Genomic DNA, 15,599 nt, shown 5'->3' with positions numbered 1-15,599 from the left:
CCGGCCGAAATGTTGGAAAGAGTGTGCCAACAATGGATTAAGCGGAAAGACCATTTAAAAGAAAGATTTAATGCATTTTTCTGAATTTTATGTGTTTTTTTTTTAACTTTCCTAAAGCTATTAAAAAATAAAAAAAAATTTTAAACTCGCCAAAAAATGCTGCAGTCAAAAATATGTGCATAAATAATGGGATTTTTCGCCTCAAACGAGAAATATTTTCAAAAATCGTACGATGTTTTGAAAATTTATTTGGAAAAATTATTTTTAAAAAATCTTGCGATTTTTTGAAATTTTCCAGAAAAGTTGCAAAATAAAACATATGCAAGACAACTTTTATCTATTATTCATTGTTTGCCTATGAAGAGATATTGACATAAACGGTCCAAAACAAGTAAAAACGTGCTAAGTTTGGCCGGGCTGGGCCAAATACTATTGGGTTGCCCAAAAAGTAATTGCGGATATTTTAAAAGAAAGTAAATGCATTTTTAATAAAACTTAGAATGAACTTTAATCAAATATACTTTTTTTACACTTTTTTCTAAAGCAAGCTAAAAGTAACAGCTGATAACTGACAGAAGAAGGAATGCAATTACAGAGTCACAAGCTGTAAAAAAATTTGTCAACGCCCACTATATGAAAAATCCGCAATTACTTTTTGGGCAACCCAATATATACCCAGTATTTGGCCCAGCCCGGCCAAACTTAGCACGTTTTTACTTGTTTAGTTTTCCCTTAGCTTCAAACCCAATGTGCATTTGAAAGTTATTGCATTTTAAATAATACCTCGTCGTAGAATATAAACGAATTAATTTAATTAGATTTTTTCAACTAATCTTCTTTCTCACTTTTTTTTCTTCCCCCAGGTCAGTCAGCCAACGGCCATTTAACATAATTGAAAATAGACGAACGTTTTTGAATTAAATAAATCCCAAAGAGAGAAACATTCCAGAGAGGAGATCCCAAGCCCCATAAGAGCTGAGCAGAATATAGAAATAAAGGTGGATTGGATTAGAGATTAGTCGAAGAAGCGGAAGAGGGTGTGCACAAAGCGAGAGTGGAACAATTTCAAATTTCCACCATATCAACGTAAATACCCGGCACTCATCATCATCATGGGTTTAGTTGACAAAATGCCCTCAGAAAGTTTAACACGTACGCTACGATCATCTTCGGTCTCGTCTATTGCAAGAGCCGCTGCTTTAATTCTGTTGACATCGTCAACACTGCTATTTTGGCAACCAGTGGCTGCTCAGAGTAATGCTGCACAGCAGCAAGTCTGTCCCGAGCAAAGTGAAATATCTCCCTGTGTGTGTACCGTGAAGAAGAATGGCCTGGACATTTTGTGCGAGACTACGGATCTTAGTCACATTACCAAATCGATGAGCACACTTAAGGGCAAAAGTCCCATTATTTTCTATTTGAAGTTGCGCCATAATAATTTGCCCAAGCTACAGGGTTTCCTATTTTTGGCTTTGGACATACGTCATTTGACAATTCACAATAGCAGTTTGGCGGCCATCGAGGAGAATTCTCTCAGCTCTTTGGGTAAGTATTAGGCATTCTTCCCGATTTTAACCTTTCAATTCTTGTTTTATATCTGTGTTCATCTGGTTTTTCCTCAGGTAAGGGTCTCACTCAACTGGATGTTTCTCTGAATCAAATGAAATCGGTACCATCCACGGCTCTCAAGCATCTCTATCATTTATTGATTTTGAATTTGAATCACAATAAAATCACTGTGGTTCACAATAATGCCTTTGAGGGTTTGGATACTTTGGAAATTCTTACGCTATATGAGAATAAGATAAACAATGTGGAACCGGAAGCATTCCGAGGCTTAGAAAAGTAAGTATAACCTTTTCAAATCAGAAAGTTATTAATTTTTGTTTATTTTTTCTTTAAGACGCCTTAAACGTTTAAATTTGGGTGGCAATGAGTTAACCATAATTCCCCAGCAGGCCTTGTCTATTTTGGATAATTTGAAGAAATTGGAAGTTCAAGAGAATAAAATCCGAATTATACGAGAAGGCGATTTTGCAGGTAAGTAAACAGCCAACTCTACTAACTCGGCTTTACTCGGATAAGTTGAAATCAAACACCACTTTTGTAATAATAAAATTTGATTGTTTGATTTTCATACGGAAACTCACCACTCGTGTGACAAAGAATTATAAGAATTGGCTGCAACTGTTATGGAAAACATTACAACATATTCTTCCATTTATTCCCTTAGGTCTTGAGAATTTGGATTCTTTGATCTTGGCCCATAACATGATTACTGAGGTTCCCGCCAATGTATTTTCTCATTTGAAACTTCTCAACTCCTTGGAACTGGAGGGCAATAAAATTGTTACTATTGACAAGGATGCCTTTAAGGATCTGGAAGGTTTTTATGCGTCCAAAAATTCAAACATCAAAGATTCTGGACTTTAAAGATTTTTTTAATAATTTTTTAACAAAATTTCAGAAAATCTCCAATATCTTCGTTTGGGCGACAACAATTTGCAGGCCATACCCAGTGAGGCCTTGCGTCCTTTGCATCGTTTACGTCACTTGGATTTAAGAAATAACAATATCAGCGTTATAAGTGATGATGCCTTTAGCGGTTATGGTGATTCATTGACCTTCCTTAATCTTCAGAAAAATGAGTGAGTTTTACGTCACCAAAATTTTATTACTTGTTTTTTTATTTGCACCACACAATTTTATTAATTAGGATTAGAACTGACAGGCAAAATTGATTAGTTACGAGCACATGTAAACAAAAAATATTAAAGCTGTTTAAGCGGCAAGGTACATACATTAGTGAGAAAGATTTTGGTCAAAATTTATAAAAAATCAATTCAATATCAACCTTCAAAGTTAAAGTTAAAATATGATAAACAAATAAAAGCGTGCTAAGTTCGGCCTGGCCGAATCTTAAATGGATCACATTTGTCGAGTTCTTTTCCCGGTTTTCTTTTTAGGCAAACAAAGGATAATAAAGGAAGGATAAAACAAAGGATAATGTATAAGAATTACAATGCAATGCTAGTAGCTCAAGACCCAAGATCGGTTTATATGGCCGTACGCTACGATCAAATATCCAAATATTTGATCGTAGCGATCCAAAATATGGATCGATATGGCCCATTTACTATCCCAACCGACCTATACTAATACGAAGTATTTGTGCAATCAGATGGCTTTACTCTTTCGAAAGTAAACGCGCTTTCGACTGAAAGACGGATGGACGGACAGACGGACTTATAATGTCACGAATATATGATATGATATATGACGATCAGGAATATATGTATTGGTTGCTCAAAAAGTAATTGCGGATTTTTCATATAGTCGGCGTTGAGAAATTTTGTCACAGCTTGTGACTCTGTAATTGCATTCTTTCTTCTGTCAGTTATCAGCTGTTACTTTTAGCGTGCTTTAGAAAAAAAGTGTAAAAAAAGTATATTTGATTAAAGTTCATTCTAAGTTTTATTAAAAATGCATTTACTTCTTTTAAAAAATCCGCAATTACTTTTTGGGCAACCCAATACTTTGTGGGGTCTTAGATGAATATTTCGAGGAGTTACAAACAGAATGACGAAATTAGTTTACCCCACTCCTATAATGGAGGGCATAAAAATCTTAAATTTTGGGCCAACTTTTGTTTTCAGTGTATGGTGGGCAACCCCTTCATCCTAAACTAACCTTGTACACAAAATAAATTGAACAGAAAAATAGAAGCACAAATAGACAAACGGACAAAGCTAAAAAGAAATAGAAAGTAATTCGGAGCCCATTCGTATTCTTATTAATGGGTCTATCTCCATTCCTTCTGGGTGTTAGAAACAATTGCATTAAGTTATAATACCATTTGAAACCTGCCCACCCAATCTTCTTCTACGATATACTCATCTTAAGATTCCTTGCTTTGTTCTAATTGTCCTCTTGGCTGAAGTTTTTTTTGATGATTGGGGTGTCTTAGAATGGTCTAAAATTAGTATGTCATTGACAGTAGAGTGGGTTAAGTATCTGTTATTAATATTAGAGACCAAATATCTGGGGGCAATCCAAAGCACGCCTACTAAGGTTATGTAGGCCGATCGGGACAATATGAACCTCAAATGGAAATGGTCTTCGACAATAGATACGAATTTGATATCTATATTAGATGGTCCTCTACCCACCTCCAAAGAACACTTCCGAAAGGGCATGTAAGTCTATCGGAAAAATATAAAATTCAAATTAAAAGTCTTTGAGAGTAAATATAGAAAAATCGATATGGGACTCAAATGAACAGTCTTTGAGAGTAGAGTTCGAATCTTATATTAATATATGGTGTCAAGAGTCTGGAGGGTGTCCATTCAAAAGGACACCCATAGCCGATTGGGATAATATAGAACTCCATGGAGGGTCATTTAGAGAAGAATTGGAACTGATATTAACATTTGGTGCCAAGAGTTTAAAAGCCACTTCAGCCCCAAAGGAACATGTAGGCCCAGTGTCGTTCGATTTGAGAGATATGGGAGATACGGGACATGCCAATCTGATATTTTAACTGAGTTTAAGTAGACAACTCGGGACAATATGGAACGGCCTTTGAGAGTAGAGTGCGAATCGGATATCATTATTTGGATCCAAGAGTCTGGAGGGACATTGCACGCTTAAAGATCATGTAGGCCGATCAGGATAAAATATACTCCAATGTAAAGTCATTAAGAAAAGAGTACGAATGAGATTTTTTTATTTGGGACCAAAGTCTGGGCGTCCACCCCAACTCCAAAAGGACATGTAAACCGATCATGGCAATATGGGACTCCAATGAAATGTCCTTGCAAGTCTTTAAGAGTAGATTACAAATCTTCAACCAAATTTGTTTTCAATGTTGTAATTGATAACTTATGTGGATTAATGTGTTGAGAAGCCCAATGTCTTTACTCCTAGGCACCATTTTCAAAATTTTTAAGCACATTATATTAAAAAAAACGGTTTGAGAGTTTAGCAATGAACTCTAAATTTTGCAAGAATACTTCATATTCATTAGTTAATATTTTGAATAGGCCAAATGTGGCCTTGTTTACTTGGAGTTACCACATAAACCGATCTTCCGATTTGGATTCTTGAGAACGTGTTTTCTCCGCTTTGGCTAAAAACATACATGAGTTTTGTTATAACTTCGGTCGAATTGGTTTGAATCGCTGTAAACCTGATTAAGCTTCCATAAAAATCTTGTGGCGTTTTTATTTATTAATAGTCTTACCTGATTATACTATTATTTTGAACTACGTATTGTCATGATCGATGTGTTAATTTAACAATTGTCTAAAGCAAAACTTATATCTATTGAACCTCATCGTGCAAAATTGGTTGAAAATTTGCACGATGATTCTTCTTATGACCTCCAACGGTTATCATGTATGGTCAGAGCCGGTCTATAACCTGATATAGCTCTCATATACACCGATCTTTTATCGCCACTCCTATGGGTGACCATCTTAAATGACCTATTACGGATGCTGACTGAGGAGGGATTTGAACCCGTCTGCTACGCAGACGATGTTATAATACTTCTAAGGTGTAAGGATCCGAAGGAGCAATGCAGAAGGGCCCAAAAGGTCTTGCTTATTGCATATGACTGGGCTAGCCCCAAGGGTCTCAATGTTAACACAGAGAAGACTAAAAATATGCCTGTTTACGAGGAAGACGAAGGTGGGCCAATTGAACGCACCACGTTTCCTCGATTCGATGTCTGACAAGGTCAAATACTAAGGTGTGATCTTGGACTGGAAACTGAATTGGAAGTGTCCCATTCAGGAGCGTACTGCGAAGGCTCACAGATGTTGGAAACTATGTAAACAGACCGTAGGCTCGAAATGGGACCTGGCTCCGAGGATAGTTCACTGGCTCTACAGGAGAGTGATTAGAACAATACTTACTTACGCCTCAGTAGTTTGGTGGACTGCTATGGAGACAAAGTGCAACATAGTGACCATACAACATGTTCAGAGAATATAGGCGGAGCGATGAGGACCACGCCCACTAGGGCACTGGAGACTATTCTAGATATCCGACCCATTGACATACAGATTAAGTGTGAGGCAGCCACTGCGGCTATGAGACTTAAGACAATGGGAGAATGGATTGAGGATGGGAGCAGCTCATACCATCGAGGTATAATCGAGGCGACGATAAGAAACCTGGAAGAAAGGGGAGAGGTTTCAGATCGGATACCTGAAATGAACCTTGAAGTCGAGGGCGAGGCACTGCTGCCATCGGCACAGTATTGGATTGACGGAACCCTATTATTGCCATCTGGAAGATTATGTTACACGGATGGATCAAAGCTAGAGGACAGAGTTGGCCTGGGGAACCCAGGGACTGAGATCTGTTTAAAACTGCCTGACCATAATACGGTCCTGTAGGCGGAGATCCAGGCGATCACCGAATGCGTGAAATGGTGTGGTGCTAACGCGAGGACGTCGAGTGTGAACACCTTAATCGTATAACTACCAGGACGGTAAGGTCACGAACAGTCTGGGAGTCTATGAAGGAGATTAACGCCTTCTCTGAGGATGGCAAAACTCGCATAGTTTGAAAGGTCAGACGATTTAGCTATGAAGGCCAGAGGACTGCCCTTAATAAACTTGGTTGACCCGAAGCCTTTCGGGTCGACGCAGTCCGAGTTAAGGGAGTGGCCGACGAATGCCATGCAACATTATGGAACAGGGAAACGGTCGGTAGGACGGCGAAAATCCAATGGGGGATCCAGATCGTGAGAAGACGAGGCTATTACTGAAAGGAAGTAAGAAGGAGGTCTGTTAGCTATTGGTATTATAACGGGACGCATAGGACTACGAGCTCACTTATGTAAAATCGGTACGGCAAGTGATAACATGTGTAGAGTATGCTGGGAAGATGATGAGACGTTGGACCATTTCCTTTGTAATTGCCCGGTTTTCGCGTGTAACAGATACCGGCACTTAGGTGGAGACACAATACCAGAAATGAACCAATTTGGTATTGAAAACAATTAAGGATTTTGTAAGTAGCACGGAATTCCAAATTTAAAATTTTCTTTTTAGAGGTTAATTTATAGTTTTTAGGGCGCACAACAAGCCAATTTCTGGCTTAGGTGTATGTCCATAGTGGCATGGCCATTCAGGCCATATTTGGCACGTATGTTGAAGGTCAAAAGAAAAATCGTTGTGCCAAATTTCAGCCAAATCGGATAATTTTATGAACCTAAGTCCCTTAATAGGGAGATCCTTCCATATAGGGGCTATATTAAAATATAGACCGATTTTACCATATACAGCACGGATGTTGAGGATCCAAACACAAATCATTGTTTCAATTTTAGCCAAATCGGATAATAAATTCAGCTTTTATAAGCCTGAAACACTAAACCCGAACCCTAGAAGGTAAAACACGGTCTATATGGGGACTATATCAAGATACAGACCAATCTGGATCATTTTCGGCACGGATGTCGAAGATCTTAACTTTCACTCAAACCCGATAACAAATACAACTTTTATAAGCCCAAGATCTTTTTATAAGCCCCATAACCTATATATTGATGTTGCGTCCATATAGAACGATATAGCTCATCTTCGAACTTAACCTGTCTATGGAGAAAAAAGGGATCTGAGCAAAGTTTTAGATCAATATCTTTTTTTAAGACTATGGCGTGATCTAAACTGACGGACGGACGGTCATTGCTAGATCGTCATAGATTTTTGAGACGACCAAGAATATATTTATATTTTTATCAGTCGGAATGAATATTTCAATGTGTTGCAAACGAAATGACAAAATGATTATAACCTAATCCTCCGGTGGTGGTATAAAACAATTCCAGGAACTAAACAAATGTGATCGATGATGAAGGCTACATTGGATTCGGACTAGCTGGACTTAACATGCTTTTACATGTTTTAAATTAAGATATTGTGTAGGCATACCTAAATTTCAGGCATACATAAATTATGTAGCATTTTCGCAACAGCATCATTTCATAATGTATGAAAATCACAAAAGGTCACAATGTAATCGAATATCCTCGTTAATAGATATACAAATATTTGGTCAATCAAACTGAATACGCTTTAAATTGGCATTATATAGGAAGAAGATACTACCTTTTTGATAAAACATACTTTTGTTTTCAATCAAATCAATCAAGTTTTAATAAATCAAGCAAGTAAATACAAGATAGCTTTGCTATATAGCATTGGCTACTTAGGCCATAAGCTAATAAAGCACTTAAAATATAAAAAATAGCAAATAAAGCATTTTTTAGAAAAAAATTAAAACTCACCCTTAAATTGATGCACCACATTGTACACCATTTAGACTTCGTATACAGCAGCTTGAATGGTCACACTTTATTTCAGACAGTTTCATTTAAAGCACATTCTGCACTAATTACCATTTAGTTTGGTTTTCGTAGTTCACGAGCACTTATTAACAAAAAAAAATTAAAAATAAAATCCTTCACAATTTATCACTTGTTTGTTCACTGAAAATATAAAAGAAAAAAACAAGAGAAAAACATAATTAAAAGTAATTTCTTTTAGTATCAAGGTATTACCTAGCATGATATTTGAAAATTTAAATTCCCTGGAAACATTAAATATTCAAAATAATAAACTAACCCGTTTGCCACAAGACATAATGGAGCACATTATCGATACACTGAGAATAATTGATATCACAGGCAAGTGCATTGGGGTGGGCAGGCAAACCATGCCCAACCCTCCCCACTAATGACAAACCCTTACCAAATTTAAACAATTTTCAATTTGACATTGCTCGTTTTGTAGATAATCCACTGACCTGCTCTTGCGAGCTAACATGGTTCCCCAAACTGCTGCAGGATCTCAAGAACAAGGACGATGAAATGGCCCAGAAAAAGAAACCGGTCTGCCATATGCCCGTCGAGAATCGAGAGTATTATGTGCAGGCCATGCCACTGGAGAAAATGCACTGTGCCGGTCTGTCGGCGAGTGAAGCAAGTGATTTACTGGACACAAATGGTGTGTTGTTATGGCGTTTACTGCCAGTAAATATGCTTGTGACGTTTTTGTGTACTTTTTAAAGGAATCATGTGGTGGAAGTGGTAAACAGACACTAATCCAACTATCACACCAATATGAACTCTATGAGAAACACCAAACCAAACAAACAAAAAAAAAAAAGAAAAACAAACAAAATTAAGCAAAACAAAAGAAAATGTTGCAACATTTTCCGTTCAACCGACATCTACCAATAGAACAACAACAACAACAAACAGCAACAAACAACTTGACTCAAAGAAAATGAAAAATAATACATATCAATAATAGACTAAAAATCTAAAGGAAGACATTTTACAAAACCAAAGACAAGGCAAAACAATTGTCATAGATATAGATAAGGAGCATTGCTATTGCTGTTCTCAACAAAAAATATGGAAGATATTCATTTATTTTATTTTTTTTACTTCTTTTTTAATTTTATTAGTATGTAGACAAAATCTATTTGTTTCCTTTTTGATAAATCTCTATTACTAATATAGACATTTATGTGTAAGACATCTCTTTGTGAAATCACTTTAAAAAACAAAACAAAAATTATAAATGTGCAATTTAATGTAACATCTCTGTAAGGCTAAGTTAATGTTTAAGTTTAAACTATTTATGGTATATATATACCATATACATATACACGCTATATACATACATACATATATACATGCTAGTTTGTATGTATAACAATCAAGTAACTCCTAGGGATAAATGGTTGCAAATTTTTGAAAATATTAACGTACCGAATCACTTACTTTACACCGATAACCCTAAATTCAAAGAAAACCTTACTTTAAAGAAACTCTATATATATATCGAAAGGCATATCATTAGATGTTAGGCAGAAGAAAACAACATTAGCAACATTAACTCGCAGTTAAGGGATTCCGCAAATGCTCACAGAAAATACCCTGGTGAAAAAGAATCCTTTTGAAAATCTTATCGAAAACATATCACTAAACTTAAGGTGGGAAAACCAACAAAAATAACATAAAAGGTTATGTATTGTGCAAGATTAATTATTCAAGCTGGATATTGAAATGTTGTACACAAAACTTAATTAAAATAAATTTAATGAAAAATGACAACCATGTCAACCAAATAAATTCCCTTCCCATAGAAATTATTTACAAGCATATGCATACATTATGTGCACCAAAATATTGTAAAAAAGAGGCAGTAACAAAACAGGACAATTTTTGCGATTTTCGGTATCAATTCATATACCATTTTAAACTTTAAAGGGTTTCCATTCCAAACTTCATACAAAATTGATCTATTTAACTAACCATAATATTTCGGGGTCCTATTAGTTGTCTTAGAATGTGATATAATGTGAAACAGAAGATATTTTGGATTTTATATATCAATTCATATGCAATCATACAATATCAATTCATACACAATTTAATCCCCGAGACTAAAACGCTGGAGAGAATTTTTAAAACAACCCAAACTCCATACAATTATTGATTGAATATAGCAAAATCATTAAGAAAAAAAACAGAATAACTGTAACTTTTATTTTTTTCGGATAAATGTTTTATTTCAAGGATAATAGAAAGCACTCAAGGTGTACGCAATTTTGAAGAGGACATTTAACAAAGATAGACGTATATTTTTAATATCGGATATCAATTCATGTTCTATTAAAAATCGTTGAAGATCTTGTATGCTAGTCTGTATTAGGGGATTGTAATTCAAATTTAAACAAATTAATATTCAACGAATTGATATAATATACAGTGGCACAGGAAAGTCTTCATACCCAACCGAAAAAACATGTTGTAAGAAAGGAATTTTTCGAACGAAAAAGTTTTCTTGCCAAATATCGGTCGTTGCTAAAATTTTTCGCCATGGTTCCCAGTATTATAAAAAGTCATTTAACAATCTCTTCTTTGGGTGTTGCATTCGCTTGGTCATTAAGCTCGAGTTGAGGTATCTGTGCCACTGTATGTGTGAACATTTGAATTTAGCATATTTCAAGCTTAGGTAGAAGCAATAGTGCCAATGTATATATGCAAGAGTTTAACAATAATTAAATCATATTGAAGAAAGCGAAAAGAAAATTTTATTTTTTGATTATTCTATGAAACGAATTGCTAATCAATATTTGAATCATAACTTCTTTGGATTATAATGCCCAATTTCGAAAATATGTTGCTTATTTAAGTGTGCGGTAGTAAATTGAAATAATAAGCCTATAACATAAATGGATCTTAACAAACCCAAAATACCGAACTGTTATTCAATATTAAACGAATTTATATTCAACATTGGACATCAGAATTTCTTTCTCCTATTTAAAAATTTCATTGTTATTTCATGTGTACAAGAGTAAATTGAAATCAAATTAAAAATTGTAATGAATTTAAATATATAAATCATACCAAACTCTAAATGATAGGACAATTTTAGAGTATTGTCCAGTCAAAAATTAAACAAAAGTTTTTCTTTGTTTTCTATCATTCATTAAAGATTAGAAAAAAATAGAATGTTTCAAATGAAATTCTGATTAATTAAATTGAAATTCAAAAAATATTAAAAATATTTCAAATGAACCTCAGAATTTTTCAATTGAAATTTAGAATATTTGTGTATTTCAGAACAATTTTCCTTGAATTTTATGATATTTTATAAATGTTTTGGTCATGCGATCTGCATTTATTTATTTTCTGAGATTACAGAGATCATAACAAATTAATCTATGCACCAAAATAAGAAGAACAATTAAAAAAAATAATAATAATTTAAAAATATACGAACAATACAATTTTGACATAAGAAAGAAGAAAACGCCTAACGTCCAACACAGATATATTGCAGGGATATGGCTTCTCCCTGAATCATAACATCTTTAAATTATTACATAGTTTAGGGAATTTTTTTCTGAATTTTAATTAAAATATTCTGAATTTCAATTAAAATACTCTGAATTTTAATTAAATGTTCTGAATGGAAAACATATTAATTTCAAATGGAATATCTGAACTTCAATTGAAATACCCTGAATTTCAAATGGAACATTCTGAATTTAATATATCAGAATTTCAAATGAAATTTCTGAATAACAAATGAATTTCTAAATTTAAAATGAATAACAAATGGAATTCCTGAATTTCAACCCGAATATTCTAAATTACACTTGAAAATGGCGTAGATTAAATTTAAATGAATATTGTAAACAATAGAAGAAATAGTTGTCATATATAAGAAACAATTTGGGATAACATTTAAATCCTAGCGCTTTTGATTTCACTTCAAACATAAATAAACAATGTATGAGAGCAAAATCATCAGGAAATTATAGGCAATCGAAATCATAAAACCCCAACAATTTTAAAGTAGTATGGAAGGATGTTCCTTGTCATCAGGAAAAATCCTGGGAGGGAATTTTATCCCTGAATGGACTTTAGGCTCATCATATAGTGATTACTTGAGTGCACGGGCACAATGGTATTTCAGGAAACGAGTAGGCGAACCAAGGTCTCGTCCACGACGAACAAGCCACTCACAGGACTGGCAATCATGCCATTTGTTGAGTTACTGAACATAATATAGGAGATGGCGAGGTGGTAATCTATACATATATGCCGAACTACCAGGAACTCCGGTCTACCATCGACTAATGGATTTGTTTTCTCGAGGATGAGACAATCGAGCACTTCTTTTGTTCATTTCCGAGTCTGCAGAGGCAAAGGCTTATCATCTGGGGTTATTGGCAGCCGGTTATACGTACCGTATAGGCTCAATTGAGTCCTTCATCAGCAATGGCTACCTACTCAGTGTACAACATACTGCTACAACAACAACAACTGCAGAAGCTGTCTTGGTACTGATGAAACAATAAGTGTTCGATTGTTTTTTCATGTCCGAGCCTACAAAGGCATATGCTTATCATCTGGGGAGGCATATTTTCCGAATAAGAAATCTTGCAGACATATCTTCAGGTGTTTTTCCAAGATACAAAACCAAGATAAGAAGGTTTCGGCAAGGAAGAGACGAGGTCTTACATACGCGATCATGTGTGAGTAGAGGCGCAGAACCACTGCCGGGTACACACCAAGTAGGCACTTAGGTGGACATTAAACGTTACTCCTCCGGAGATTAACATACATTTCGATGTGACGGATAAGCTCTCTCCCTACTATCCTCTTATATCTACTATCCTCTTAACTACCTATCTCGCCTCAAGGTCTGATCTGGACTCTTACATTTATTATTTACCTTCTCACTATAATTCCTATCTCACAATGGGTCAAACTGGCTTCCGGAAGAACTCACCTTCATAAAACGAAAAAAAAAAAATAAATCGTTTCACATAAAGAAAATTTTCGATAAGTAAACTTCTTTTCTTACACGTATCAAAATACAACGGCTGCGTTTTCTAGATCATGTTGTCAGAATGAATGCAGAAAATCCAGCAAAGCAGTATTTTGAAGGCAAACACGCAAACCGGGAAGACCAAAAGCCCAATGGAAATCAAATGGTAGGAGACATCTCGAAACTTGGTGTCTTAAATTATAAAAGGAGCGCAGAAAATCGATGCGCTTGGAAGGCTTTTCTGTTTTCGGCTAATGGGACACACATTCTGTCTTCGTTAAAGTAAACTTCTTTTGCGAAAAACGTTGATATGTAAAACATGTTTCAACTAGGGTGCTCATAAATTTTGCTCATAAATTAATTTAATGTTATGCTTATACATATGTATTGTGCATATGCCAAGGATGCCAAGTTCAATTTAATATGGGAACATAATTCGAACTCAAATTATTACCATTTATAAGCAGATCTCTGTTGGTAATTTATGGTATACAATTACATTTATTGTATATCCATCTAAGTACTTGTTTACTTAAGGCGAAACTTTAAAAATTGTCACCTTCCCACTTCATCGTCTGCATCTGTCTTTGCCAAGTCAAAAAAAAATTATTCCTTTTTTGTGTGTGAGAATGTATCTATATTAGTGACCAGAACACAATTGCAATTATTTGCAAGCCCATGGGCTTGGTTGCGATTATTTTCTAGTGTGCGTACTCAGTAAAGTGCAATAGTGTGAACTATTTTGGTCATCTCTGGTCTACATGATCTCTTTAGTAGGAGAGACACAAGAAAATAAATATTGGCCCGTTAAAAGAATAATCGTTTGCGACTATGCGAACACCTTGGCCATTAAATAGTTTTTGTTTTACAAGAAAAGAAAGGTCGTTTTACAGTAGGCGAAGCTGTATAAGAGTTTACAATAAACATAGATAGTTACGTTGAATAATGCTACGTTTATGGCCGAAGTTTGATATGTTGAAGCAAACTGTTACACAGTAGGAATAAAGGAAAACTTCGTAAGAAAAGTATTTTGTTTGTCGTAAAATTTAATAGTCTTGTATATTCTCTATTCTTTTATAATAGAATAGAATGACGCTTCTTTATTAATGGATTTTGTTAAATAAAATTATATGGGAATAACTTCAGAACTTTGATTATAATCATACCATTATGCCAACAGGTTTCCTTTTTATAATGTAATATCCAAAACTGCCAGCTTGAATATAATTTTGTACAACATATTTCCCTTTTATCTGAAAAATTATTTCTCAGAAAGATACCACAAAAATAGAGAACATATCTTCAATAGTCTTGCAAAAGTTTAAAAAGGTTTTCAAAAGATGTTTGTGATTGTAATCCTTAAAAAAACTAAAATGCTTAAAAACAATAGCCTACACTGTATTCCTTCTTACACCCTCCAATGTCAGTGTAAACTCCTTTTTTATTGAAATATAAACTTAAATCTAAATGTCATCGTTGTTGTGAGATACAATCATTTTCCTATGGTTTTTGATTTGGGTTGCACTATCAAAAGTGTTTCTAATTCTTAAATTTTAGCAAGAATTTATAAAAAAAACCAATCCAATCTTAATGTTTACAAGTAAATGTACTAAAATCGACACTTCAAAACGAAATGCAAGAATTTTTGAATATATATTTTTGTTTAAGCAAAAAAAAAAAATAATAATAATAAAGCAGTTCAGAAAACCGATACAAAAAAACCTCCCCAACTTCAAGGGAAAGTAGTAAAAAACAAACTGCTTGAGATAAAAAAAAATATAGTTATAAGAAGAACTGATTTAAGACAAAAAAGAAGAAAACAAAAGTGGTTTGTAGCTCATTTTGAAAGGATAACAAAAAGTAAAAGAACAAGAAGAAAAACACTATTTTTGAAAAATATTGTTAGTTAAAAAAATTACGCTATTACAGCTTCACCAAACAATACATATCACATTACCGAAATTAAATTTATAAAGAAAAAAAAATATTTTGAAACGAAACATATCATCTTAAGTGCCACATCAATCGAGAAACATGAAAAAATATAACGGGGCTTTTTAAGAACTCACAACTAAAAGCAAATATTTTTCAAGCAAATACAAGCGAGTATTGTTAAAATTTATAAAATTTTTATAAACAAAAAAAAAATATTTTTTTATTTTTCATATATACATATTAGAGCTATTTATTTTTGTTAAGATTTTTTTTAAGTTATAAATTATCAAA

The 15,599-nt window shown here is 34.2% G+C and overlaps 1 protein-coding gene across 2 annotated transcripts in view; it reads left to right on the top strand.

Annotated features, from left to right (window-relative positions):
* Window positions 1-15,150, top strand: part of LOC106087084 (chondroadherin-like protein) — a 37,061-nt gene extending 21,911 nt beyond the window's left edge. Inside the window, exons 2-9 of one of the 2 annotated variants that reach the window (XM_013251990.2) lie at window positions 864-1,545; window positions 1,623-1,845; window positions 1,904-2,040; window positions 2,234-2,386; window positions 2,468-2,648; window positions 8,562-8,701; window positions 8,808-9,020; window positions 9,085-15,150. In XM_013251990.2, the coding sequence (XP_013107444.1) occupies window positions 1,113-1,545; window positions 1,623-1,845; window positions 1,904-2,040; window positions 2,234-2,386; window positions 2,468-2,648; window positions 8,562-8,701; window positions 8,808-9,020; window positions 9,085-9,107 (1,503 nt within the window). In that variant the 5' untranslated portion in view covers window positions 864-1,112 and the 3' untranslated portion in view covers window positions 9,108-15,150. Of the gene's footprint in view, window positions 1-863; window positions 1,546-1,622; window positions 1,846-1,903; window positions 2,041-2,233; window positions 2,387-2,467; window positions 2,649-8,561; window positions 8,702-8,807 lie in introns of both variants that reach the window. The other variant, XM_013251989.2, reaches the window with a different exon arrangement.
* The last annotated feature ends 449 nt before the right edge of the window (window positions 15,151-15,599 follow it).

This window comes from Stomoxys calcitrans, chromosome 5 (genome assembly GCF_963082655.1).
Source record: "Stomoxys calcitrans chromosome 5, idStoCalc2.1, whole genome shotgun sequence".
NCBI classification, from domain to species: domain Eukaryota; kingdom Metazoa; phylum Arthropoda; class Insecta; order Diptera; family Muscidae; genus Stomoxys; species Stomoxys calcitrans.
The sequence above is the reverse complement of the archived record's forward strand: the minus strand, read 5'-3'. Positions and strand labels throughout refer to the sequence as shown.